Source organism: Calonectris borealis, chromosome 1, assembly GCF_964195595.1.
Source record: "Calonectris borealis chromosome 1, bCalBor7.hap1.2, whole genome shotgun sequence".
Taxonomy (NCBI): Eukaryota; Metazoa; Chordata; class Aves; order Procellariiformes; family Procellariidae; genus Calonectris; species Calonectris borealis.
The window spans coordinates 191,071,647-191,097,754 of NC_134312.1; the positions used below are offsets into that span (position 1 = coordinate 191,071,647).

General features: G+C 40.3%; 3 protein-coding genes across 6 annotated transcripts in view; 1 reads left to right on the forward strand and 2 right to left on the reverse strand.

Moving 5' to 3' along the window:
• Positions 1-5,563, reverse strand: part of ATP7B (ATPase copper transporting beta) — a 46,891-nt gene extending 41,328 nt beyond the window's left edge. The window contains exons 1-2 of the mRNA XM_075139692.1: positions 5,301-5,563; positions 3,872-4,102 (exon numbers count right to left, since the gene is read on the reverse strand). Coding sequence (XP_074995793.1) covers positions 3,872-3,934 — 63 coding nt within the window. The 5' untranslated portion in view covers positions 3,935-4,102; positions 5,301-5,563. The remainder of the gene's footprint in view (positions 1-3,871; positions 4,103-5,300) is intronic.
• A 241-nt stretch (positions 5,564-5,804) lies between these two features.
• Positions 5,805-11,374, forward strand: ALG11 (ALG11 alpha-1,2-mannosyltransferase). 4 transcript variants are annotated; one of them, XM_075139694.1, is made up of 4 exons: positions 5,805-5,911; positions 6,961-7,194; positions 7,911-8,842; positions 10,975-11,374. In XM_075139694.1, the coding sequence occupies exons 1-4, from the start codon at positions 5,805-5,807 to the stop codon at positions 11,244-11,246; spliced, it is 1,545 nt and encodes a 514-aa protein (XP_074995795.1). In that variant the 3' UTR covers positions 11,247-11,374. The 4 variants fall into 4 exon arrangements, 2 of the variants coding, with proteins under 2 accessions (XP_074995795.1, XP_074995796.1); XR_012671982.1 differs by having other exon boundaries at positions 5,837-5,911; positions 7,911-9,274; positions 10,975-11,062; XR_012671981.1 differs by lacking the exon at positions 5,805-5,911 and adding an exon at positions 5,924-6,263 and having other exon boundaries at positions 7,911-9,274; positions 10,975-11,062.
• Positions 11,375-12,780: 1,406 nt separating this feature from the next.
• NEK5 (NIMA related kinase 5) overlaps positions 12,781-26,108 on the reverse strand; it is a 28,497-nt gene continuing 15,169 nt past the window's right edge. The window contains exons 11-22 of the mRNA XM_075139693.1: positions 23,765-23,964; positions 21,920-21,986; positions 21,460-21,579; positions 20,131-20,214; positions 19,922-20,026; positions 18,556-18,636; positions 17,638-17,706; positions 16,735-16,858; positions 16,409-16,540; positions 15,195-15,332; positions 13,487-13,601; positions 12,781-13,072 (exon numbers count right to left, since the gene is read on the reverse strand). Coding sequence (XP_074995794.1) covers positions 12,820-13,072; positions 13,487-13,601; positions 15,195-15,332; positions 16,409-16,540; positions 16,735-16,858; positions 17,638-17,706; positions 18,556-18,636; positions 19,922-20,026; positions 20,131-20,214; positions 21,460-21,579; positions 21,920-21,986; positions 23,765-23,964 — 1,488 coding nt within the window. The 3' untranslated portion in view covers positions 12,781-12,819. The remainder of the gene's footprint in view (positions 13,073-13,486; positions 13,602-15,194; positions 15,333-16,408; positions 16,541-16,734; positions 16,859-17,637; positions 17,707-18,555; positions 18,637-19,921; positions 20,027-20,130; positions 20,215-21,459; positions 21,580-21,919; positions 21,987-23,764; positions 23,965-26,108) is intronic.

The following is a 26,108-nucleotide window of genomic DNA, read 5'->3' on the forward strand; positions in this document are numbered from 1 at the left end:
TGCCAACTGGGACAATCTGTGTGAAAATAATCTTCTGGTAATCAAAAGCTATGGGTTCAACCTGCTTAAATTGCCTGGTGATACAAATAAACATGGTTTATAGGAGCTCTTGCAAAAATTCTGTGTAGATTCAAGCTGCTTAATTCTTCATTGCTTCTGCCAAAAAAAAAGGGCAGCTTTTGCTCACAGATACATGGTACGAGCACCCATGCTCTAGAACCCATCTAGCTCAAAAGTAAATATGACAGTTAAAAATTTTTACTAGAATTGCTTATATTTAAGAACCTTAATATCACATCAGTAAAAACAACTCCATAGTGTTTTACCCTAGACATATAATTTATTTCCAATACTTGTTTTTTGCTTCGCAAATATTTAGCACACAACTGGTGCAACTTTATTTCTGTTACTATGCAATGAAGAACAAATGTGCTGTAACATTTAACAGCCTATCACCAGACACGTGCAAAAAGGAAAAACTTACTGTGTATATGAATGATCTAAGATTCCTTCTGCTAAAAACAGTCCCAGGCATTTTGGTAGCTAAGACAGCAGCCCTGAAAGAGAGACTCAGTGCTACGCAATGCATGTTTCTGAAAGAAAGTAACCAACTGTACAAGAAAGTATAAAAGACCACATGACTGTCGTATGAATATCCTTACACAATATTAATCCAGTTTCTTTGTGTTATTACTTGCCAGTGGTTTATCTTACCAAGTTACTCGTATGTAGAGTACTCAGCAAGAATGAGAGTTACAAAAACACACTTTAAAACTGTCTCACATGCCTTGCAGGTTTGCGGAGAACACACTGTGAGTGGATTCTGCTTTTTGTTCTGAATACCACTCACTTCAGAAGGCCTGTTTGCATGGATTTTCCTTCAGAGTAAGGACCTTAATAAGGAAAGAAATTAAAACAGGTCAAAAATGCTTACAGAGGCAGCAAAAGATTAAAAACTTGGTACATATCTGGAAAGGTGAAAACAAAGCCGACTTCATGACAAGACTCGTTTAATTTCGTTGGTATGTCAGCCACATGGAATTTCTACAGACAAGGTTTTTAATAGCGTTCTCACTGCTGGAGTGGGAACACCACAGAGAGCTCAGCGCTGCTCTTGCTGAAGTTATTGCCAATACCCTAAATGCATGTGTACAATATCGTCTGCTACATATGCATTAAGGTGGGGAAGTTGTTAAGTAGTGACAACTCAATTAGTCTGCGTTAGACGTTCGTACATTAAAGGTATCCCTTGCAGTCGGTAAGGTGGGCAGCAACACAGTTTTCATATTGCTTCATCAGAAGCTGAATACCCTGTGATTAAAGAAAAGTTAACAAAAGAACTTTGAAAGTATTAATATGTCTGTTTTTTAATTACCACTAGAGGGACTATGGAAAAATAAAACAACTAAGATGATCAAAGTACTGGAGCACCTCTCCTATGAGGAAAAGCTGAGAGAGCTGGGGCTGTTCAGCCTGGAAAAGGCTCAGGGAGGATCTCATTAATGTATATAAATGCCTGAAGGGAGGGTGCAAAGAGGACGGAGCCAGGCTCTATCAGTGGTGCCCAGTGACAGCACCAGAGGCAATGGGCACAAACTGAAACACAGGAGGTTCCCTCTGAACATCAGGAAACACTTTTTCACTGTGAGGGTGACCGAGCACTGGCACAAGTTGCCCAGGGAGGTGGTGGAGTCTCCATCCTTGGAGGTATTCAAAATTCATCTGGACATGGTCTTGGGCAACTGGCTCTAGATGACCCAGCTTGGGCAGGTGTGTGGGACCAGATGACCTCCAGAGGTCCCTGCCAACCTCAACCATTCTGTGAACTATAAATTATTAGAACTGAGAAAAGTATTTGATACTCCCACCCTCACATAGTTTTCTCCCTACAACAAGCAAGCGAACACTGCTTCCAAAAAAAATAGCCTTCCATGAAAAGGAAGACAGTCTGAGGTGACTACAAAACACATAGGAAGAACTGCAGAAGAAACAGGGGCCATCAAACATCTTCTGACTGCAAAGTCAGGTCTGAGAAATTTGTGCCAGGACTGGCAGAGGTTTCAAAATTATCATTTGAACTTGTGTGACAGTTTATGTCTGTAGCAACTCATGCAGTCTTTGGGAAAAAAAAAAAAAGAAAAAAAAAAAGACACATCTAAACCAGGCAGAGAGTACAAGCAGATGCACTGCAGCTTTTCTTCACATCCTTTTCTATCCAGTCTGGTTGTCTTGTGAAGAAGTCTTCTTTTCCCCGTTTAGCATTGGTAAGAATCTGGAAAAGTTATCCAGATCCAGAATATGTATTTGTTTATGCAGATGCTTTATTACAATATGCCTGAGCTACAACTTACAAGTCATACACAGCCTGCAAGGACATCATATTTCTTGGCTTACTCCACTCAAGAAATGAGTTCACATGGCAAGAAAAGGGCCACGAAGCTTAAAAAAAAAAGGAATATAAATCAGAGAGGGTTGCTCCTACCAAAACAACTCCTCTGGTCTATCTGTTGTTTGCCATGGGAGCAAAAGCAAGACAAAAACAGTATCAATGGCTTGTTCTCCCAAAACCAACTCCCTCAGTTTGCTGTCACCAGGAAGATTATGTGACTGTATATGCTGTGTAACACTAATGCTGGACAGTCAATCTGCATTCATGCAAAAACTTCAGTATTTCAGGGAAGTGTCAGACCTACGTTTCGCACTGACTATGCTGTGCACGCAGAGCGTGTCTGGCTGTACAGCTAGTTGAATCAAGTCTGAGGCTCACCGTGCCGGAAAGTTCATGCACTGCAAATCATAGAATCATAGAATCATTAAGGTTGGAAAAGACCTCTAAGATCATCAAGTCCAACCTTCAACCCAACACCACCATGCCCACTAAACCATGTCCCTAAGCGCCTCATCTACACGTCTTTTAAATACTTCCAGGGATGGTGACTCAACCACTTCCCTGGGCAGCCTGTTCCTGTGCTTGACCACTCTTTCAGTAAAGAAATTTCTCCTAATGTTCAATCTAAACCTCCCTTGGTGCAACTTGAGGCCATGTCCTCTCGTCCTGTCGCTAGTTACTTGGGAGAAGACACCAACCCCCACCTCGCTACAACCTCCTTTCAGGTAGTTGTAGAGCACGATGAGGTCTCCCCTCAGCCTCCTCTTCTCCAGGCTAAACAGTCCCAGTTCCTCAGCAGCTCCTCACAAGACTTGTTCTCCAGACCCTTCACCAGCTTCGTTGCCCTTCTCTGGACACACTCCAGCACCTCAATGTCCTTCTTGTAGTGAGGGACCCAAAACTGAACACAGTATTCGAGGTGCTGCCACGAGGCAGCTGCTTCCATTGTGAGTGTGCAAATCAGTCTTTTTTTTCCAGCTGCCAAATGCACACACATACGCATTCGTTAATAGGAGGTTTGGGGAACTTCCGAGAAATTGATTAGGTGGTTTTAGGAAAAGATATTTTGCTGGTCTCAAGCTAAAACATACTTCTGACACTTAGGACTGAAACCCTGAAGAAAGTGTAGGACTTGTGCTGGAAGCTTCATGGGTTAAATCCTGATTTCAGTAGAGCTAACCTTGCAATGAGCCTTGACTGGAAAGAACAAGTTGTACTCTTCTAGCCACATGAAGCCAAAGGCTTTTCCGAGTACTTTTGCTATATGATTTACCGAACAGAGAGCTGAATCTAAACCCAAAATACTGCACCTGCCATTTATGGCCCAGGCAACTCAAAAGCCAGGTATGTAGGTGTCTCCCTCATTAATTATTATTCTTGCTTTCTGGAACTCTTCAGCATTACTTAAGTCTCATCTTAATTAAGCCATGGCTAACCTGTGATCCTTCAGCTTCATAACGACACTCAATCTAAGATTCATACCTTCCAAGGGAGTGGCCATAAGCTCCTTTTCAAGTCTGTGGGGAGACACACAAATTTCATCATCTAAAATAGACCGGACTCCTTGTTCCCTAGAAGAACTGTGTCTCTTCTCTGAACCCAGGCAATTATCTTCAAATGTTGACATTACAAGAGAGGTGTTTTGAGTTGAGAGATGTGAATCCAGCAAAGATCTCTTCTGCAAACATCCCACATGCTTCTCAGGCAAATGTTCTGTCGGGGAAGAGGAAAAAGATTAAGAGAGAGAAACCAATGCCTGTGGCACCCTACTTATAAGAGCTGATGGTTATAAAAGCTGAAATGTTAGCTCATGCTGGCTGGACCTCCCAACAAGACTCTTCCAATTTACCTACTTACATAAAGGCAGAGACGCCCTGGTAAAACCTATAGTCAGTGATATTTAGGACAGTGAAGATATTTAAATAAAAACACCAGTAAAATAACCAATAAAACTCTAACTTTGAGGGCCACACACATTTCCAGTTCCATTGCCACATGGTGAGTCCTCATAAGTGGAAAACTCAATCCAGGCAGGTCAGAATCAAATAACCATTACTTAAACAGAACTCTTCTCACTCTCTTTAGAGTAGAGACTTTGTCTCTCTGCTTTGGGCTATAGCAATGGCTAAATAAATGCTAACGATTCAGCATTTTCCAGCCAGCGCTCTTCTGACGAAGACGACACAGGATGACCTTCATAAACATCCCTAACAGCTTCAAGACCTCAAAATGCACAGGCTGCTATGACATGAAAGAGATGACGCTGACCTCAAAAAGGCTGAAAGATCACAGATTCTGGAAAGGTCCTGTTCAAAGAAACAGGGCTTGAAATGCCCTCAAATTTTGGACAACATCAACTCTGCAAGAGACTGGAGACTGAGTTACCTGGATCAAATTTGCCACATAAAGGATTCTATTATTTTTAAATGGAGAATGTGGTGGGGGAAAAAAGCACCTAGCAATGTGACAGGAGATCAGAAATGTTTTCGCCTGTTCTGCCTAAGCCCCTCCTCACCTACAGTCTGGTAGTTTCACTCAACACTTCCCAGCATCCGGGAGAGCAGGATGTGTTTCTTACACTGTTCCAAGGGAAGCAGAAATACAAAGTCATGCTGTTTATTGACACATCATTAGTAGCATTTTAAAAAACAGCACTGCTCCGTCTTATCTCTGCACTAATCCTCTGCTCTGTGCATATATTCTCCAATCAAGACAAAATAGGAAACAAAGTGTATTAGCCAGAGACAGCCTGGACATCCTCCAGTGAAAATTGTCCCCGGTGAGCGTGTTCATGGCTATCCTTTTAGAGACGGCACCAGGCGCAGGGTATTTTGGACATCCTCACAGAGTTAACTTGCACACATTCGCAGAAAACAGACAGGTACCTCTCTGTAAAGAGGGATTCACTTACAAGCTGGAGATTAACGCAGGGCTGGAAGACAAGACATCGAATACCATCCTCTTCTGGCCAAAGAGAGGGGCCAGTACTTACAGAGACAAAATTTGAACGTGGTGGATGCAGGAGAAGAAAGCCCCTGTCCCAGAGAGGCCTCTGCTCCTCACACACCACACCGTATGCCCCCCGCCGCAGGGGTCGCGGTGCCCCGGGCCTGGGCTCTGCCCGGAGGGACGGGCGGGAGGCGCTGTCCCCTGAGGAGACCCGCCGCCGCGGAGGCGGAGGAGGAGGCGGAGAAGGCCCAGGAGGCGGCGGCAACGGCGACAGCGACGGCAGCGCCGCTCACGCCCCTCAGGGGGTGCTGCCAGCCCGCGCAACGGCCCGCCCCACCCACCCGCTCAGGCACGGCCACGCCCCCCTCGCCGCTCCCGCCCACTCGGCAGGGCCGCCCCGCTCCTAACCCCGCCCCTTTCCCCTCCCTGCCGTCTATCTCCCGCGAGAACCAATGAGAGGAAGACAATGCCCGGCTGGTCCCGCCCAGCCAGGAGCCACCCCTTCCAGCGGAAAGGCGTCGCGGCGTTGTCCAAGATGGTGGCGGGAGGGCTGTGTTTCTGTGGGCTGATCAGGTACCGGGGGTGCGAGGGCCGTGTGTGAGGGCGGCGCGTCCTGGCAGCGGAGAGGGAGGGGAGGAGGAGACCCCGCGCCTCCATGGCCCCCTGCCAAGCCGCGGCTGCGCTCCCTCGTCCCCCCCGAGCCTTCCCGGGCCTCACGCACCCGCCCCGCCCTCCCCGGCCTCCCCTGAGGAGAGGAGGCCGCCGGGCAGGGGGAGGTGGGACGGGCCCCTGTCCGGCTCCTTTTCTCTCTGCCGCCGGCCTCGGATGGGTTAATGTGCTTTTCCGCTTCTTCATCCCGAAAATGTGTTTTCTTACGTGTCAGTCGTGACGCGTGGCTCGCCGTGGGCAACCCCTTTAATGTCGAGTAAATTATGTTTATCATAACGTGTAGCACAGCATCAGAATCCAGGCTCTGGTGCCTGTGAAACTCTGTAGGCCAAGAAGAGACTCTTGTGATAAACCTCCCGTTCCTGGGTTAGAAGAGCTGTGCAGGGAGGCGGCGGTGAGCAAAGGGAATGCCCCGCTCAGTGAGTGCTTCAGAGACCTGAGGAAACAGGTCTGTCTAAACAGAGAAACTGCTCAGAGCTTTTCTGGGCAGTTGACAGCTCTTCAAATCTCAGGGGAATGGAAAATGCAGGTTCTGGATCATGACTGCAGGCTGGCCCAAGTAGCTCTGTGCCAAAGCAGTTCACACTAAGGCAGGCCAAACAGGAGCTTGGACTGAAGAAAACTTTGACAAATCTGTTTAAAAATCACTTTGCTAGTTGTTTTTTGCTAAGGGCATGCAACCTTTATAGTGTATGTAGCAGATGGAGATAGATCTGGACATATGGCATGAATAAACAATAGTAAGTGATTGAGAATATCTTCGGCTAAACAATGTAGAATAGTGATTTTTTTTCCGTAATTGTTGAAATGATACACAGATATTGATGATTTCTGAGATTAGAACTCAAGAAATTGAACTCCTTGTAGCTCTGCCTGTAAGCCCTTCTCTCTCAATTTCATACATAGTATTCTTTAAGGCAACTTTATATTTTAAAATTTCTGGCTTGTTTCAGATTGCTGTGCTCATTGTTAATCCCTGCATTATTTCTAAGTGGAATTTTGTGTGTCTGCTTGGTGGTTCTACTGTGGGGAATACGGCTCTGGATACAACAAAGGAAAAAACAATTGACCTCAGCAGAAAAAGATGGGAAGCGGCCATTGCTGGTTGCGTTTTTTCACCCATATTGCAATGCAGGTGGCGGAGGGGAGAGAGTCTTGTGGTGTGCCATAAGAACGCTCCAGAAAAAGTAAGCATGTATGTTTATCAAATACCGTATCTAATTCTCAGCTACTGATGGTATTATTTATGCACATTTTGGCATTTTACATACTTAAATAGGTATCATTAACCTACTGGTCCTACATTTTTTTTACATCTGAGTTTCACCTGGTTGCACCATTCCACTTCATCTCTTTACCTGGATTTTCATCTGTCCTGCTGTGGCATCTCTTGCTTCTTCCTTTTCTCCCTGGGAGAACCCCTCCTCCCTTATCAGTTTTCCAGTACTGGTATGGAACTTTGTATAGGCGTAACTCATCAGTAGGTAACTGATAATCTTGATACTTGCCTCTTGGTGCAGGCGACAAAACAAGTTAATATCTAAAGTGGATTTAACATTGGCACATCCACTGGCTTGCAGTCTTCTGCATTTTACTCATGCTGTGCAGTAGACAGACATCTCCTAATGTAGGGCAAGGCATTCTTAAGTCTGTATAATAATACTGAGCTCCTTTTATGTTTTACTCAAAAAAAGTGTTCCCCAAGTCCTCAGCCATATGTTTTTCTGCAGATCAGAAAAACTGTGGAAGTGTAAGGAGAAGTATAATTCAGTTAAAATAATTTCAGAACTGGCCAGACATTCTCACATACTTTTTGAGTAATTTTAAATGGATAATATTTTAGTTTCATGTTACAAAATTTGAAGAGAAGAATGTATGAAATTCTTTTTCTTTACTCTTGCAGGTACAGAAATGTCACGTGTGTTGTTTACACTGGTGATAGAGATGCCGCTGGAGAAGAAATAGTAGAAGGCGCTTTCAGAAGATTCAATATTAAATTAACTCATCCTGTGAAGTTTGTATTTCTAGAAAAACGCTACCTTGTGGAAGCTTCTCTTTACCCTCACTTCACTTTGCTGGGACAAAGTTTAGGATCAGTGTTTCTCGGCTGGGAAGCTCTTCTAAAGTGTGTTCCTGATATTTATATTGACTCAATGGGTTATGCCTTCACGCTTCCCCTCTTTAAATATTTAGGAGGTTGTCGTGTTGGATGCTATGTCCATTATCCCACTATCAGCACCGATATGCTTTCTGTTGTTAGGAATCAGGATACCAGGTTTAACAATGCAGCCTTCATTACAAACAATCCTCTTTTCAGCAAGTTTAAACTTGTCTACTACTATTTCTTTGCTTTCATGTACGGATTGGTTGGTTCCTGCAGTGATGTGATTATGGTTAATTCTTCTTGGACGCTAAATCACATCCTTTCCCTCTGGAGAGCTGGGGCTTGCACTAGTGTTGTGTATCCACCGTGCGATGTGCAGACCTTCCTGGATATTCCACTGGAAGACGAAAAGAGCACTGCTGAATATTCCATTGTTTCCGTCAGCCAGTTCAGGCCTGAAAAAGATCATCCTTTGCAAATCAGAGCCTTTGCTAAATTACTGAAAGAGAAGAGACTGGGGCAGCAGCCATCATTGAAGCTTATCTTAATTGGAGGCTGTCGTAACCAGCAAGATGAAGAGCGTGTAAATAACCTTAAACATCTTTGTGAAGAGCTGGGAGTTAGTAACAATGTGACGTTCAGAATAAACATTCCCTTTGAGGAGCTAAAGAGACACCTGGCCGAGGCCACCATCGGCCTGCATACAATGTGGAATGAGCACTTTGGGATCGGTCAGTATCTTTCCTCAGCGTTCAGCCATTTGACCTAGTGGGGGACACAGTTGGGGAGGGCTTCAGTTCATGATTAAGGCTCCTCAGTGTAGAGGTCTAAGCATAGAGGTCTGCATGCCAAGCAGGTGTCCAACTCCCGTTCTAGTCAGAGGCAATCTAGCTGAGATAGAGCCTATAGAACCAATTCAGGTGACTAACCACTAGGTGCTACTGTAGTGCAAGCTGAAGTGCTGTAGACATCGTAGACTATTAATTATGGGCATCCTCTAGTCACTTAAACAGACAGTGGGTCCCATCTGTGCTGCCCAGGATGTTCTGCCTGACCTCCAGCTGTCGCTCTGCAAGGTCATGGGTCACCCTGAGGTCCTGTGTTAGGTTTGCCAGCTGCACACAGATGTCTTCTGTACCCAACGGAGCCTCAAAAGGCACCAGGTACTTCTAAGCACCTTAGGTTGTGCCCTGTTCGCTCCACGCACTGCAGGGAGAGCTTAGACACAGTTCACATGTAGACATCCATATGTAGAGATTTCGAGCGTGTTTAACCTGCTTCAACTGCCATTTGAATTGTCTGGTATATGTCATGGGGCTCTAGCTGCTGTTTCAGAGGTGCAAGTCTCCCGCAGATCCTGTGTCTTATTTGTAAGCCCCGTGTGGATGCCACCAGGTACCCTTGGTCACCTCATTGCACTAGGCACCTGTGCTAAGGCAATTAAATCAAGTCCTTATATCAATTGCCATAGCGTGGAGCAGAATGCCAAAGAGGAGCCTGGACCTGGTTTGCAATGTGCTATCATACCGAATTAAGGTATTGGGCTCAGTTTATTGGGATTACTTGGGTCCTGACTTCGAAAGGGAATCTAAGATCGCCCATCTGCCATAAATCTAAACCAGAGTAAGTTAGCAGCCAAGCAGATGGATGCTGTACTTGGCTATAATGTGACTAAACTGCAGTTAATGTCATCAGACTTTATTAGAATACAAGTTAAGTAAGTGTCAGGAGTAGTAGTTTATAGTCTGTAGGAACATGGTATAAAAAAAATTTACTGTGAAGTGTCTCCCAGAAGCAACTGCCACAAAATGGAAATAATGGTTTCTGCTATTTTTGCCCCCATGAAACACTTTAATTAAGTAAATAAAAAAGTATTTTTTAAAAGTGTTACAATCACACTGTGATTTTGAATTTCGGCATGATTTCACCTTCATCTCCAATGGCTTTTTACCTGTAAAAACATGTTTCAAAAATTCGGCAATTTTCGAGCTAGGGGAACTTTTTAAAAATAAAATCAGAACTGAGAAGAATCAGCAATTAAAGTGATTTCTGAGGTCTGTTCTGGAGCTATGGAGGAGAATTGCAGTTGATGTATACTTTCTATGCTATTCCTATCCCACTGCTTTTGACTGAGGAAAGCTTACTGTCAGATTCCCCATTTCATTAAAATTTCTTCCGTCAAAAATACAGATGCAGCAATAATGATTTTTACTAGTTTGTCTTGCTGAATTGTCAAAAGCGATAAAGATTTGTTAATCTGCAAAATACTGAACTTCTGAATATCATCAGATTAAAATGTGCATAGTCAGCTTTTCTCTCAGAGTATCTTTTAAATGTTAAGAAGTCTTCAGTGTTAATGAGAAAATGAATACAGTTACATTCAGCTCTAATTTTTAATTATTTTTTTGCAGCTGCCACCATACCATAAAACTAGTGTTGCAGTGTTCTGTTACAGAGCAGAACAGAACTATGCAGTGTTCTGTCACAGAGCTACTTTCCATGTTTATCTTTACATTTGTTTCAATATCTAGCTTTTTTTTCACCGTATATACTGGTGATATAATCTATCTCAGGTAAACCAAGTATGTTACAAGAACCACAACTTAACCAATTATATCAAACTTCTAATTTCAATTTCATGTGTTTAAGAGAAACTATCATTTCAGTCCTTAGGAGGAAAAACTTGAATTTGTTTCTTATGAGACCATTTACTCTGTATTTTTCAAACCGATCTAAAATGGCAGTCTCTAGTAACTTGTAATTCTGGGTGAATTTTACTGTGGTTTTAACTTTCCAGTGCCTTATAGAAAGCCAAAGTACATGATGTGCACATTCATATCGGCATGTTTTGTATCTTTTACAGGAGTAGTTGAATGTATGGCAGCTGGCACAGTTATCCTGGCTCACAATTCTGGAGGCCCCAAATTAGATATTGTGGTACCCTATGAAGGACATACTACAGGCTTCTTAGCAGAAAACGAGGACAATTATGCTGAGACGATGGCTTATATCCTCTCTTTGTCCCCTGAAAAAAGGTTAGAGATCAGAGAAAATGCTCGTCGGTCTGTGCACAGGTTTTCTGACCAGCATTTTGAAGAGACATTCCTGTTATCTGTGGAGCCATTATTTAAATAAATGTATATTAATAAAAGTGTATGTTAATAAAATTAACTTTTTGTATTTGACTATGTGTCACCTGTAAATATATGTAATCTATCAGCCCTTGGTCCCATTCAATAAAGAGATTTTTTTTCTTTCTGTCAGAGTATCTGCTTTATGTAATAAGGATTTTTTTACTGCGAAATAAATGCTCTTGAAGATTTTCTGTGTTGACTACATGACAGTACGGTGCACTGCAAAACCCTCTGGATTCACAGAACCATCATATTTCCTTGGTAACAGAACTACATCTGGAAGTTCTTTTATTTATTGAATACTTTTGGTTTCCATCCATTTCATGACTCTTCACCCACAGTCACACTTTTTAAAGTCAACAATTTTGTTTGATGGCTTTTGTACCCAGAAGATTTTTTTCCAGAATCTGTAGCACATTTTCAATTTGCTAGCCCCCATTGTGTGACAAAATTCTATTACGTGGGATTTTAATTGTGGTTCTGGAGATTTCATTACCTACAGTGATTCCTTTAGCTTAATTGTATGGTGGTTTTGCTAGCTTGCTTTTGTGTAAGTGTAATAATTGCACTTGTCTATGATCCTTCTATTAGCTAGTTCCTCATGCCCTTTCACAGTATGACAACTTAATGGTATTTTTCCAATCCTATTCTATTGAAAGGTTTTCTATTCCTAGGGAATAGAAGGATCTAGATTAGAGGGCATAATTAAATGCTATACACACATGAATGTTAAAACCCTAAACTACTGCTTATTATAAAACTGAAAACACAGTGAACGAAAGGTTCAAAAATTGGACATCTGCTTTTGTATAAAAAATGGAAAAACATACAGTCCTTTTTTGAGCCATCAGAGCAGTATTTTGCATTTCAGCAAACTAAGAGAAGTGCAAAAAGCTACTGAAATCAGACTTTAGAATGTGGTTTTCCCTCTGTTTAAGCTTCGCCTGGATTATATGACATTTTGTATATGAAAAAATATGGTTAGAAGAACCTAGTGTTCCATGTTTTGTTAGGAGTTGGGGAATGCACAATCCTCATGGTGCTGATAAACCCTTTTACTGCTACCATATAAAACTGCTGAGCAGTTGGTGATACTATCTGGGGTCAGTACTGTGTAAATGAAACTATGGATTATAAAGCTGTATTGGCAGTACATAGAGATTACAAAAAGCTGGAAAAGCTTCTTAAGGATTTGATTGAGCTAGGGAAATACAATACACTGACTAGGAGACTTTCTTACATGATACAGAAATGGTTAAAGAGAGTATGCAATCAGAAATTTGCTCAAGGAAGTGGTATCAGAGATGTCCCAGGTAGTTTAGAATAATAAAGATGAAAGTGCCTTTCAGTTTGGATCAGGATTTTTCAACGTTTAGACATCTGAAGAGTAGCCTGATTTTTATCCCGTTAAACAAAATAGCAAACCTTCTATTAATTTTAACTGAGTGTTTAGCACTGTTGAAAAGCAGTTGATTTACTTGGGATTTAATGTCAGCTATCCTTAAATTTTGTTACTGATGTGGCTAAAATTTCAAGCAAGTTAAAAGTTTTGAAACAGTAACTGTGCTGGTGTTCTAGGTAGCTCTTGCTTCCTGCTTGCGTTTTTCATTATGTGTGTCAACACTAAATGACCCATGGTTATTTTCTAAATCATCATCAGATTTTCCAAGTAGTTTGTGAGGTAAACTCATCTTTCCTTCATCTGTTTGACCTTTATTTATTGAAAGGATGGGAGACTGCATGCTTCTTTCTGCTGGAGAAGTTGCCAGTTTTTCCAGAGATTCCTCCAGCTCATGTCTCAGTTCATCTTCAGAATCTTCAAAATTTCTGTAAAGTAAAACAAGATAATTATATTAATTAAATGTATCATCTTTGTTACAAGCCTTTCTCCTTTCAAGGCCTTTGAGATTTTTTTAAAATGACTTATAAAGAATATACAAGCAACACAAATAATGTGAACTGTTTCTTCTTTCTCTGTGAGATTGTTTACCTGTATTTATAAGGTAAGAGAACAGGAGTTGCAAAGCCATGTTAATACTTCTGCATAACATTTTTAATGGCAGCATTGGCATGTGACATGCTAAATTACAGAATTAAGAGTTAAATTTGCAGACTCTGTAAAACAAGTTTTCTTTGTTTGTGAATTTAAAAGAACAGAACAAAAGCTTTAGGCAATGCAACCTGTCATTTCATGAAAACTGTTCAATTGTATGGATTTTTCTTCTGATATGCTTGACTTACGTGTCTTCATCATCTGATCTTGGCTCAAGTCTGCCTTCATCAACAGCAACAGCAGAGTATGTTTCTGAATCATCTTCCTTGTTTTCTTTTGGAAGCAACATAGTTAATCTCTCTTCTAGAAAGGAAGAGAAACATTCCTTTATTTGCATATTAGCTAACTATAATATGTAAAGAAATAGCAAATAAGTAAATGCTTGAATTTTGTTATCGTCGTTGTTCAAATTACAACAATGTAAATACCATGCTTCTGTTATTCTTGATCACGCGTGTTTTAGTCAGTGGTTTGTAACTTCCGCTCGGTGGAACCTCGTGTGTTTGTAGACCATAACCAAAGGACTATAAAAGTTAAGTAAGAAAGGTGATCTGCTGTTAGTAGGTTTATGTTCCCAATACAGGGATCTGCATTTTCAGTGGAAAACTTAGGGGAGTACTGTTTGGGAAAGACTGAAAATTGCTGCTTGGGTGTAGCTATGGTTCCCTAAAAATGCTCGCTTTCAAGACCAAAGGGCAACCCTAACGTGAAGGTAGGAGAACAATGCTAAGAGTTGTTTTAGTATATTTAGTATAAAGACTAACTTTTGCATGTGATCCAAAAGAAATCTGTCAGTTTGGGTAACGCTGTGCTCCACAATGTCAGCTTGAGTAGCAGGGCAGAACTGGGTATTGAGATAGTGCCGAATATTAATAAATGTAACTGATAAAACCAGCAGCAGTTAGAAAACCTGTGTGACCTTATTCTTGCTTCAGCTCTACGAACTGCTGACATTAGTGAAAAGTGGTTTGAATTTCATTTTCTTTTTTTTTTCTTTTTTTGAATGTGTAAGCTATAAAGCTAGTCTTAGGAGAGGAATTTAGCTGGTACATTTAGCTGGTTTAGCCTTTGGGATGGGGCAGTTTTAAGAGCTTGTTATACTATGAGAAAACATGTATGTGAGGCGTAATTAGAAGGAGAGTGCTGACTGCACAGTTGCAAATGAAAGATACTTCTCACGATCCATTAAAATGTTGAAACTTGGCATGTACAATTTAGCTAGCTTAAAAGTCCTGTCATACAATTATATGTTCAGTAGATTGTCAGTTGTGCATAAAAACACAATGTCCAGTTACATTTACTGCATCTTTCAATGGAAAATACTCTGGCTTTTTTGCTCACAACTTTGATGCAAAGTTATCATTTTTAAACAGTCTGTTACTTGAGGAAAGTGTGCTGCAGTGTGACTGAGTTCAAATCAATTTCAGTGTCAGCTGTATCAGCATGGACCATGCTGTAAAGTAAGTCACACTGTAGTTTAAGCCACCATGTACTACAATGTACAGCTGTTCTACAGAAATACATGTATTTTTATAAATGTTTTTTACAGGGTTCTTCAACAATTGCAGGGGCTAGATCCAGGTGTGTGGTATCTGCCAACTTGCTGGCAGTAGTAGCTTACCTCTGTCTACCCAAGAAATCAAAGAATTATATATGAAGTAATAGTTGGAAAGCAGGGCTTGCCCTTTTCCCTGCTATTGAAAACAGCAACATCCTGAAAGAGGCCTTTCACTGCTACAGGACAGAGAGCAGTGGCTGCTGGGACAGGCTGCCCGTGTTATTCTACTTTGCCAACTGTTTCAAAATGTCGGTTCCCATCACAGATCCTCTGCCAAAGGTAAAAGAAATAATACACTAAAGAAAAACTTGTAGAATTTACAGTAACAAACATCCTACCTACTTCCTCTTCAAGGTGGATGAAGGAGTCATTAGACAGCTCTGCTTTTGATAAGATGTTCAGGAGTGTTCCTGGTGGTGTTTGTTTCCACTGCTTCCTGTTTTCTGGGATGTCTTCAGGCAGAATAGCATGGTCAGCTGAAGAACAGGAAGGTTCTCAGGTCACGAAAGCATGACTGTGGCTTGGCACTGTCTTTTGTCAGATTCAAACTTTCTAGTCTTGACACTTATTTCTTCGTTTTGTGTAATGCTGGAATCCTGTTTGGGTTTTTTCCCCTTGTGGAATACTGAATTTTTAGTAAGCATTTGGTCTGATTGATAGCATAGATAAAAAAATAGTTCGGGCTATTTGTCGCAAAAAATTTTTAACACCAGTTTTAATAAAGTAAAAGCTCAAGTAACTGCTTATTTGACCTGGAATACACAGGTGCAGCTTCATTGAGTAGTCCTTGGTCTCAAACTTGTTGGCTTCTTGGGTCTGAAAAACCTTTGAAGAAGTTCCTGTTTCTCTCATGCCCTATGCTCTTTCATCTAAGGCAGAATGAACAAGAAGGGGCATATTAATAATATCCTGCTCTGTCTTCACTGTCCATGCAAACTCTTCAGGTTGTTTCTGTGTACCTAGAGTGTTGGGAGCATGCTGGAATGCTAGAAGAGCCCCTCGTTTGCAGCAACCAGCCATTGGAGATACCTGGCTGCCTAGGAATATATGTGCTGGTATTGTAAGAAACACAGCAATTAGCTGCTTCTGAAAAGGAGCATCACCACAACCACACCTGTGTGAGGATGCACTTGTGACTGTGTAGCAACACTAGTGTGTGGAGTGGGAACTCTGGGATGGCGTTGGCAACTGACAGCCTCAGTTCTTGTGTTTCATCAACTCAAGGCCCAAGAAAGCGGTGTTGATTAGTTGCATAGACTGGCATTGTTAGCCCTTGTTACCCAGGCCACAGAGTGAGTCATAAAATGCAGCCCTCTTAATTCGTATGAGCAACACAACATGATTGCAATATTAGACAGAGAGGAAAATGACGACTGTATTCTAGGGTTTAACACGCACAATAACCTCAGTTATTATGAAGTCCTGCAATTAAAAGCCTGCCAGATCATGTGAACATTCTGGTATGGAATTGTTTTGGCAAAGGTCTGTAAGCAGTCTGGCTGAATTTTAGCAACTCTCTACTTTCACTCACCGAAAACCAACACTTTCTTACCAAGTTCATTTTCAGCCATAGTAGGACATACAGAAGTGACATCAGCGTCAGCTAAAAAATTCAGTAGTGTCTGAGGGGCTCCAGCTTGCCAATGTTTTCTGTTTTCTTTGGCATCGCCAATATCATTGGACTCTAAGGGGAAGAAAAAGAGGAGGCAAAGTTATTTCAGTTTTTAAAGTAGATTTCAGTGTGATTATAATATTATGTGACATTATAAAGACAGAGCTCATGAGATAAACTTGCTATAGCCTGGAGTTACTGAATTTACCTAACTCCTAAGCAATTTTCAGGATTAATACTCAGCGTTGCATTTCGCCAAGAAATACCTGTGTGGTATCCAGATAGTTCTTCCAAAGCTTTGTCCATATGATCTTCATAAACTTCCACCAATTTCTCCTTAAGATTCTCACCATCCACAAAAGTTAAAGTCTCATTGAGTTTATCTAGTACCTGAAAAAACATCAGGAAAACAAATATGGGACAATAATCACTTCTCATTTTGCTGTGTTTGCCAGCCGTTCTCATGTATGCACAGGCAAACTGTGTAACAAAAAGTGAAGCAGCAGAACTCAAAAGTCACAGTGTGATTTGTGCATCAGAGGGCTGCATGGGGCTCTGCAGAAATGTGAAAAAACACAAAATAGTGCTTTATAATTAAGAATATATATACTAGAAAGAAATTATATTTTCGATGTTACTGTTACAAATATTTTAAAAATTCTAATATACTCATAAAAATCTTAATAGGTAGCTATTACATGTCGATCAGCTAGAAATGTCATTTTGATAAATGAAATCACATAATGTCTGTAGTCTCGCTTCCACTTTTTCTGAATAACAGCTGGTTCATCACAATATTATTCTTGCTTTGTGATACAATACTAGTGAAAAGAAACAGAAATGTACTAAAACAATTTACAAATCAAATTTGGCATTTGCAGACTAACTGAGTTTTGAGATGAGTTCTTCCCCTCAGCCCAGTTTACAAAATTTAAATATCTGTACTCCTTCATCTTTTACCCAGGTATCATCCGATTTTCTTCTAAGCAATTATCCTCTTGAAGAAGGTCAGATATATGCAATATGTTAACAAATCCTCAATAGGAAGCTTCATTATAATAAAGGTAGAGGATGATGGTAATGGAAACAATTAAACCTTACATCATGAGCTACTGTCATGGTTTCAGATTACTATATTACTAAATGCTTTGAATATAACTACAACATACCTCTGCTTCTTGAATGCTGTCTTCCTCAGGAACACATACATCTAAATTAATTTCAAACTTTACTCCTCTCTAAAGAAAATTCACACACTTCATTAATTTATTTTACTAAATAAAAACATTTAATTAAATGTACACAGTTTATATGGAACTACAAACTTCAAAATTATTCTTCTATTGAAAGTAACATTTATTTAACAATATTTTTCTTCAATTTAACAAGATCAAAGTTGAACAAATTGGACAAAAATAGACTGCTCTGAATATAGTTTATGGATATTTTTAAATTATTGCATCCACTACACGAGGCTGGAATATTATTGATTTCACAGAAAGGTGTCTTTGATAATCATTTAATTCAATCCTTGCAATACACCGAGTTGGTTCTTACAGCTTGTTCTCAACCAGTATTAAAATTTGAATACTGTACTGCTTCCATGCAGTATTTCCCAAAAGACCTTTAGGCCACTTCACAATGAACTTATGGTCAGAAACTTTCCTGATATCTTATGTGCATTTCCATTCAATTCCCATCCCCTTCTACAATTTAAAAAGCTCTATAGAGAATAATGTTTTACAACAAAATGTTAAGAAATTAGCAGCCTGACTTGGCTTCACTTAAACTTAGAGTAAACATTAGTTTCCATACACCATTAATGCAGTTTGATATAAAGATGAGTAGCTAGGGATTGATGGCTATCTGAGCATATCTAAAGGGAGTCTCCCTCAAATGATGAGAAAAGCTCTGCTATGCATTTCTTAGTGATTCTACCTTCTCATAGAAACCTTTAACAGTAGACCAGCACTCTTAATTGACTCTCAAATAACTTGTTTTCCAGAGCTACTGTGATAACACGATCATTTGAAATGTATAGATGTAAGAAGAAAATGGAAAAAAAATACAACAATAAGGATGGATACCTTTGTGTTATACTTCTTTTCTAAGATCTTTTGGTCTTGCCTATCCTGGAGTCTGACTTGTTTAAAGTTTTCTTCCATGTCCTGGACGGAGGAAAAAAAAAACCACAACTTACCACTCTTCATATTCCTATGTCCTATGTTAGAACATGTCCAGATAAAAGCACAGCAAATTATTTTATGGAGCTCCTTCAGTGATCTGCTGCAATTTGGGCACATCCTCAACCTCAGGTGAAACCACACCAATTCACAGATTTTACTTTTTTTAAATATCTAAGCAGTTTCTCCAGTAGACGGACTGCCCATGAACTAAGGTGACATCAAGCAGCTGCAAAACCTAGTGTTTCTTTTTCATTACTATGCATTTCCCATTAAATCACTGGGAAGATAATTTCTGTCCTATCGTGGCTCTGGTTGCCTATAACCTACTTTTTTCCATCAAGTGATGTGTGAATTAATTTTAGTAAAAGCTAGATCCAGGATCCATGAAAATCACTGAAGAGAATCCTACTAATATTGGCAGATTTGGCCCAAGTTCCAGCTGCAATAGGGTAGCAATGTCTGTCACCAGTTTATGTGGAAGTCTGCCCCTTGCTATTGAACAGTGCAGGAAGTCCACGTGAGGCAAATCCTGACTGAAGAATCCTAGTAGCTACATCAGGGCTGTCTTCCCTTCAGAATAGACTGGGAATTTGCACACTGAGATTAATTTTCATAAATTGAGGGTTTCATTCATTTCACTTGAGGAAAAGTGGAATTGTTGCTGCAGAACTCCATGTGGTCTAGAAACCTCATCTGGTGTTCACAATGCCAATACTGCAAAGTAAAAGTGGAACAATTCTGAAAATCCATTCCAGTAGCTGCTTTGGTAGTATTTGATGAGAAAAAAGTAAAGGAGTCCTGTAGATGTAAAGCTTTGGCTCTGCCTCTTCCTCCCACTTCTCCTGAATTTTTGTTTAAGCAAGAAGTCCACATAAAACTGGATTCTCACTTCCCACACAGTGCTACTCCGGGCTCTCATGAATTGCCCTATCTTTTGCACAGATTTCTCACGAAGATTTGCACTGTGAGTGGCTTCTTCTTCACTCAGAAAGCAAGGAAAGAAACATACCACAAAAAGAAATTAAGTAAAAGTATATCCTATTATTTACAGACGAAAAAGAATTACCAAAACAAGTCAGGACTCAGCCAAAGAAACTTTCCAGGCTATTCATGAAGGGAACCTTCATGAAAGGGAGGCTTTCACATGCGGTGCAAGCATCAGGTGAGATTTAAACTACCGTTTTCAGATTTGTCACAGAGAGTGAATCAAAGACCATGCGGGACTTGCATAAAAAGTTCTGTTTAGACTAGGAGACGGTACTGATACCTGAAGTGATTCTTCTCTTGTTCCAGCTGTACCCTTGGTTTCAGACTGGTCCTCAGCTTGCCCTTGCCTCACAAGATAGGTTTTATCTTGTATTTTTTGATTCTCCTGGGGAACATTTTTATAAAATGTTCATTTCAATTTCTAGTTAAGTGTACTAGCTTAAAAAAGAAAAAGGAAATATGACTGTGTGCGTGTTTGAACTTTGTTACCTGGAGTACTCCTGCTCTAAATCTGAATTCTTTTATATCGCTGTGGTATTCTTCCCGAATTTTCTGCAATTGTTTTAGGTACTCCTATTAAAGAACAGTAAGGTAGAATACATATGTATTAGAAATACATACAGAAATAATACTAGCTAAACAAAATATTCTATAGATATCAAACTGTGTATACACGAGAAAAGGGGATCAGTGTCCTTTACTGCCAATTTTAAAGATTGCTTGATACTTCCTATTAGAGGACATTTTGGAGTTATAACTCTTCCAGACTTTGACCTTTTTGAAGTCTTTCAGACTGTTCCATGCTAGATTTTCTGTAGAATTATATCTGAAACAGCTAATTCCAAGAATAACCTAAGGACTGTCTGAGTAATGAACGTAAGTTTGCAATCCAAAAATAGAGGACTGGAAATCAGGAGGACAAAAAATTATGTATTATTTATTGTATTGCAACCTGCTCCCCAAAATGAAACAAAACCTGGTAATCCTTTCTTGGAGAAGCTTCAGTATTCCTATGCTTTGAAGCAAAAACTTCAAATTTGGCCAAAAGATAATTTTTGTGTTAAGAACACCTCTATAACTGTTTATATGAAAGTCTATCCCAATTTGCCCATGTTACAAATGGACAAATCTGTAAAATTTCATTTTCTGGCATATTTAGTAGAGACGTTGTTGAACTAAACAGGAATAGTCTCTGAAGAATGTGTACATGATGAGTATGTTCTTCCAAAGTCTGACCATTATGTAAAAGTTAATATATTCATATTTATTTTGACATTTTTTATAAATCAAAGATAGAAAGATTAAATTTATTTACATGTGTTCATGTAAGAAAGAAGTATCAGTTTGTGTTCTCTGTCACCCAAAAGCAAAACCAGAAAAACATATTGTTTCTGTATAAAATAATCTCCAAAAGTTATAACATACCAGGGAAGTAGGACGAATCACATACTGTTATATCACATTCTAAATGTCATAGTATGACTTATGAACAACTAATACATATACACAAATAATGCATGTTTTCTCTGATTTGTAAATGTGAGGATCTATTGTCTTCCAACATTAGTTTGTTCAGTGATGTAACTGCTCTAATCTTGGTAGAAGTGAAATCAAAATCAAGGCCATGGTTTATGAAATTATTATGGACATCAGCTTTTGTGCAAGTCTTCACCAGTTTATGTGAGATGGAACCAGCTGAAAACAGCTTATCTCTTCCTAGTGGTCAGATGGAAAAGAATCAATTCTTATGTAAAGAATACTATTGGCAAGGAGCGTAAGAAGACAGCTTAAAGCAGGTAAGGAAGGTACTACATTCACCTGTTCTTTCATTTCATTCTTTCTAGACATGTCCTGCTGATGATTTTTGGGATGCTCTTCCTTTATCTTCTGCTGTTGTATTTGGTCATGATAAGGGTCAGCAGAGGATGGTCGCAGTCCCTATGGATGTACAAATAAATCCCAGAGCAAAGGAATTTTTATTTAGAATCCTTTCCTTCAGCGCTCACTCAATTCACTCTCCCTGTTCCACTGAACAGCGCAGTAAGGCAAGTGTAAATTTTTGGAGGAAAAAGTTATAGTAGAATTTTACATCGCTATAGTTCTGTATTAGACAATAAAACCTCAAGATGAGCATTGTGGAGCAGATCAATGAATTCGCTAGAGCAGAACTTTCTATTTGTCAGTGTTACAGTCTGCTATTAGAAAGACATCAACTCATTTTTTGAATTTTCATTCAGTTTCTTTACAGATTTTATTCTATGATTCCGTATTTACTTACCAGCTGTTTTTCCACTTTAATCTTGTACTGTTGGGCTTCAAAACGCCTTTGAAGGTATTCTGCAGGCCTGAGAGAAGAAACTGATGTTCATATACTACATTTTATTTCACAGACCCAGCTATCTTCTGCACAAATAATTCTCTATCAGTTCTATCACATATGACAAATTCAGCTTTGTTTTACATGGATATATAAATATGGATAAAATATGTATAAATATGGAACAACAAAAAGAAAATGTATCTACTTCAGCCATTCCCCTTCCTATTACTTCAGTTACATTAGCCTTCTGAAGAGTGCAGCAAAGTCCTTCTCTGCCTTTTAATTGATAAATGGAATGTGAAAGTATCAGCCTAACTTTGTATTTATGAGGTTTTGTGGGTTTTAAACATTTACCTCTTTTTTCTTTTTTTGCTATAAAATAACCAGCAGTCAGTTCTAAGCTCCTTGGTTTCTATTTATTTAATTTCCTACCTTCAGAATCCACTTATGCCTCAGGGAGCCGAACTGAATTGACTTTGTTCTTAAATAAGGCACTAGAAACTCAGCTCAGACAAGATGTCCTAAAACTGATGATGCTTAACTGAAACATTCCAAACACTGTCATCACTGAATGAAAATTAATGATTCAGTCAACCTTAAAGGAAGGATCCCGAAGTAGGCAGTATTAAAAATTCCTTACCTACCTTTCCCAAGGTTTTCAAAGCTTATCCACATCTAAAATGGCCAATCATGGAATGGACAGGTGTCCTGGTTTTGGCTGGGATAGAGTTAATTTTCTTCCTATTAACTGGTATAGTGCTGTGGTTTGGATTTAGTATGAGAAGAATGTTGATAACACTGGGACGTTTTAGTCGTTGCTAAGTAGTGTTTACACTACTCAAGGACTTTTCAGCTTCCCATGCTCTGCCAGGTGCACAAGAAGCTGGGAGGGAGCATGGCCAGGACAGCTGACCCAACTGGCCAATCGGGTATTCCATACCATGTGACATCATGCTCAGCATATAAAGCTGGGGGAAGAAGGAGGAAGGGAGGGACATTTGGAGTGATGGTGTTTGTCTTCCCAAGGAACCGCTACGCGTGATGGAGCCCTGCTTTCCTGGAGATGGCTGAACACCTGCCTGCCGATGGGAAGCAGTGAATGAATTCTTTGTTTTGCTTTGCTTGTGTGCGCGGCTTTTGCTTTACCTATTAAACTGTCTTTATCTCAACCCACAACTTTTCTCACTTTTACCCTTCTGATTCTCTCCCCCATCCCACCGGGGTGGGGAGTAAGCGAGCAGCTATGTGGTGCTTAGTTGCTGGCTGGGGTTAAACCACGACAACAGGCAATCTCTAAAGTAATAAAAAGGTTGTACCTCTACTTTGTAAAAGAAAGGCTTTGAAGTAAATAAACTGCTGGAGAAAGGGTCTTTATATCTGAAACCAAAATATAAGCTCTGCAGGAAAAAAACATTTTCATAGCCTGCCTCCCACTCTGTTCCCTCAAGTGGAGAACTGCTTTTGGTCTTTATATTGTAGGAAGGAAAGACAGTGTTTATCCTTGATATAATCGGAAATTCTACAAAAAGCCCATGTTTTGCTTCTCACCTAATAAAATGCTGAGATTTGGGAGACATTTTGACAATGAAATTTCAAACATCAGGACAGTATCTTCTAAAGGGACTTCTGGATAGGAACAAGAGTTATATTGTTGTGCAATAAACTTATGTAAAAAAATTATCAAAGACCAAGCAGACAAGGAATTATACTGAATGAGCCACGTCCAGCGTTACCTAATCAGGAAGGCTGATAACTCAAAACATGCATTACAATTCACTAATAAATAGAATGAGAAAGGTTTACCAGTCAGGTGGTGGAGGTGGAGGTGCAACTTGTCTTTTTAGTTTATAGTATTCCTCAACTCTTTGGCTGATGTGAGAAAGGTCATAATATGCATTAGCTTTCCTCTGCAAGTTGTTGAGCTTATCATAGTAATGACCATAATGGCCATGTATTCTAATACTTTCTGGCCTTTCTGCCATCTGAAATCTGGAGCTCGGTGGCTGAAAATATAATAAAGAACATTAATTTACCTGTTCTCATTTGTATCAGTAGAAGTTTGAATTAACTTCCTGTCCTTCTCCCCAGTCTGAGTTGCATGGTAATATAGCCTACAGTATAGTTAGTGTAAGTTTTGCAAATCCTTTCATATATAACCCAGAAACTTCCTAACTTCTCAGGGCATATGTCATCTTCCCATTGTCTTTTCCTTTTCCTCTGTTCCATCAGCTCCTGTCATTAAGCAGCAGCCCATATTGTGCGAATCAATCGGCATGGGGCTTTGTACTCTGTAGTGTCATTGCCCTAGAGTCACTTCATTGTTCTGAAACCTAAAGCGCTGAATGAATTCCAGGAGAATCTTATTTTGACATGTGAGAGCAAGGGGAATCTGGGATGTAGTTTTGGGCAGTATACACATTGACTGCTGCTTTCAGGGGAGCACTGTGCTACTTCATGTCACCATCTCTTTGATTATGTGCCTGTGGGAGCTTGCCTTTCATTTCTCAAAGTCGTTACTATGATGAAACATCCCTGTATTTCTACTTTGTGTCAAGACTGTCTTTTCCATTTCTCGTATGAACAATGGAGAGAAGGTGATCGTCTAGCTGCCACTGCATGATATAAAAGAAGTGTGGTAAGACGTTCACAAACTTTTCCATGGTGGGAGATTAAAAACCACTATACGGTGTATTAGAAAAATGCTGAATTTGGCATATTTTCTTATCTAAATTAAAAGCATCTACCATAATAAAGCATAAATTAAAAGCAAAGCCATTCTCTATTATCTTTGAATGATCATGGCGGTGATTGAGAGAAGTGCCCGAGGACTGGAGGAAAGCAAATGTCACTTATATCTTCAAAAAGGGCAGGAAGGAGAACCCAGGGAACTACAGGCTGGTCAGCCTCACCTTAATGCCTAGCAAGGTGATGGAACAACTAATCCTGGAAACCATTTCCAGGCACACGAAGGACCAGAAAATCATCAGGAGTAGTCAGCATGGATTCAGCAAGGGTAAGTCATGCTTGACCAATATGATAAGCTTCTGTGATGACAAAACTGGGAGGAGCGGCTGATACACTAGAGGGTTGTGCTGCCATACAGAGGGACCTCAACAGGCTGGCAAAATGGGCTTACAGGAACTTCATGGAGTTCAACAAGGGGAAATGCAAAGTCCTGCACTGTGCGAAAAGGCTACAATGATGATTAAGGGACTTGAGCACTTGTCATATGAGGAAAGGCTGAAAGAGATTAGACTGTTAAGCCTAGAGAAGGCTCAGATGGGATCTTATCAATGTAATACCTGAAGGGAGGGTGCAAAGAGGATGGAGTCAGGCTCTTTTCAGTGTGCCCAGGGTCAGGACCAGAGGCAATGGGCACAAACTGAAACACAGGATGTTCCCTCTGAACATCAGGAAACACTTTTTCACAGGGGGGGTGACCGAGCACTGGCACAAGTTGCCCAGAGGGGTTGTGGAGTCTCCATCTTCGAAGATATTCAAAAGCCATCTGGATATGGTCCTGGGCAACCAGCTCTAGATGACCCTGCTTGAGCAGGGGCATGGACAAGGTGATGTCCAGAGGTCCCTTCCCTCAAACATTCTTGATTCTGTGAACCCTGAAGCAACACATTCAAAGTATGACACTATGCAAGTATCCCTGCAACCCTGCAAACTGATTGCTCCATTTGGGTGCTGAAAGAATGTGGGAACTTTCCCATTATTAATATTAGAGCATGTCTTGTAGATCAAAACACTGTGGACAAAATTCTGTCTTTGATTACAGCAGTGCACAGTGAAAGAAAACTTAACCAGCATCTCTGGATTTGCATTGGATATGCACAAAGGAATGCACTATGAGGAAAACTAAGTCCTATATTCTGCATAGGTCCAGTATTATCCATAGGTGGTGCAAGTGACTGCTTGAGGGCTGCAGTTCTGGGAACCCCACAAGACTCTACTATCAGTTAATCCACAATAACCGCGCTGTGCAATTACTGCTGGGAGTTCCCATAACCTAAATGTGCTTTGCTCTGTGTTCACCAGCACCCAAGGCAGTACTACATGCTCTTGAAGATAAACATAAAGGTATGAAGTGATGCGAAGTAAGAGGCTGGAGACAGCATACAGCTGATATCCAGACTGAGGA

What these genes read in the sequence shown, in the direction of transcription:
- ALG11 (XM_075139694.1), top strand. Translation starts at nt 5,805, where the DNA reads ATGCCCGGCTGGTCCCGCCCAGCCAGGAGCCACCCCTTCCAGCGGAAA. An exon ending in ATAAGAACGCTCCAGAAAAA is followed by an intron (nt 7,195 to 7,910) that starts GTAAGCATGTAT and finishes TTACTCTTGCAG; the next exon opens with GTACAGAAATGTCACGTGTG. An exon ending in GAATGAGCACTTTGGGATCG is followed by an intron (nt 8,843 to 10,974) that starts GTCAGTATCTTT and finishes TATCTTTTACAG; the next exon opens with GAGTAGTTGAATGTATGGCA.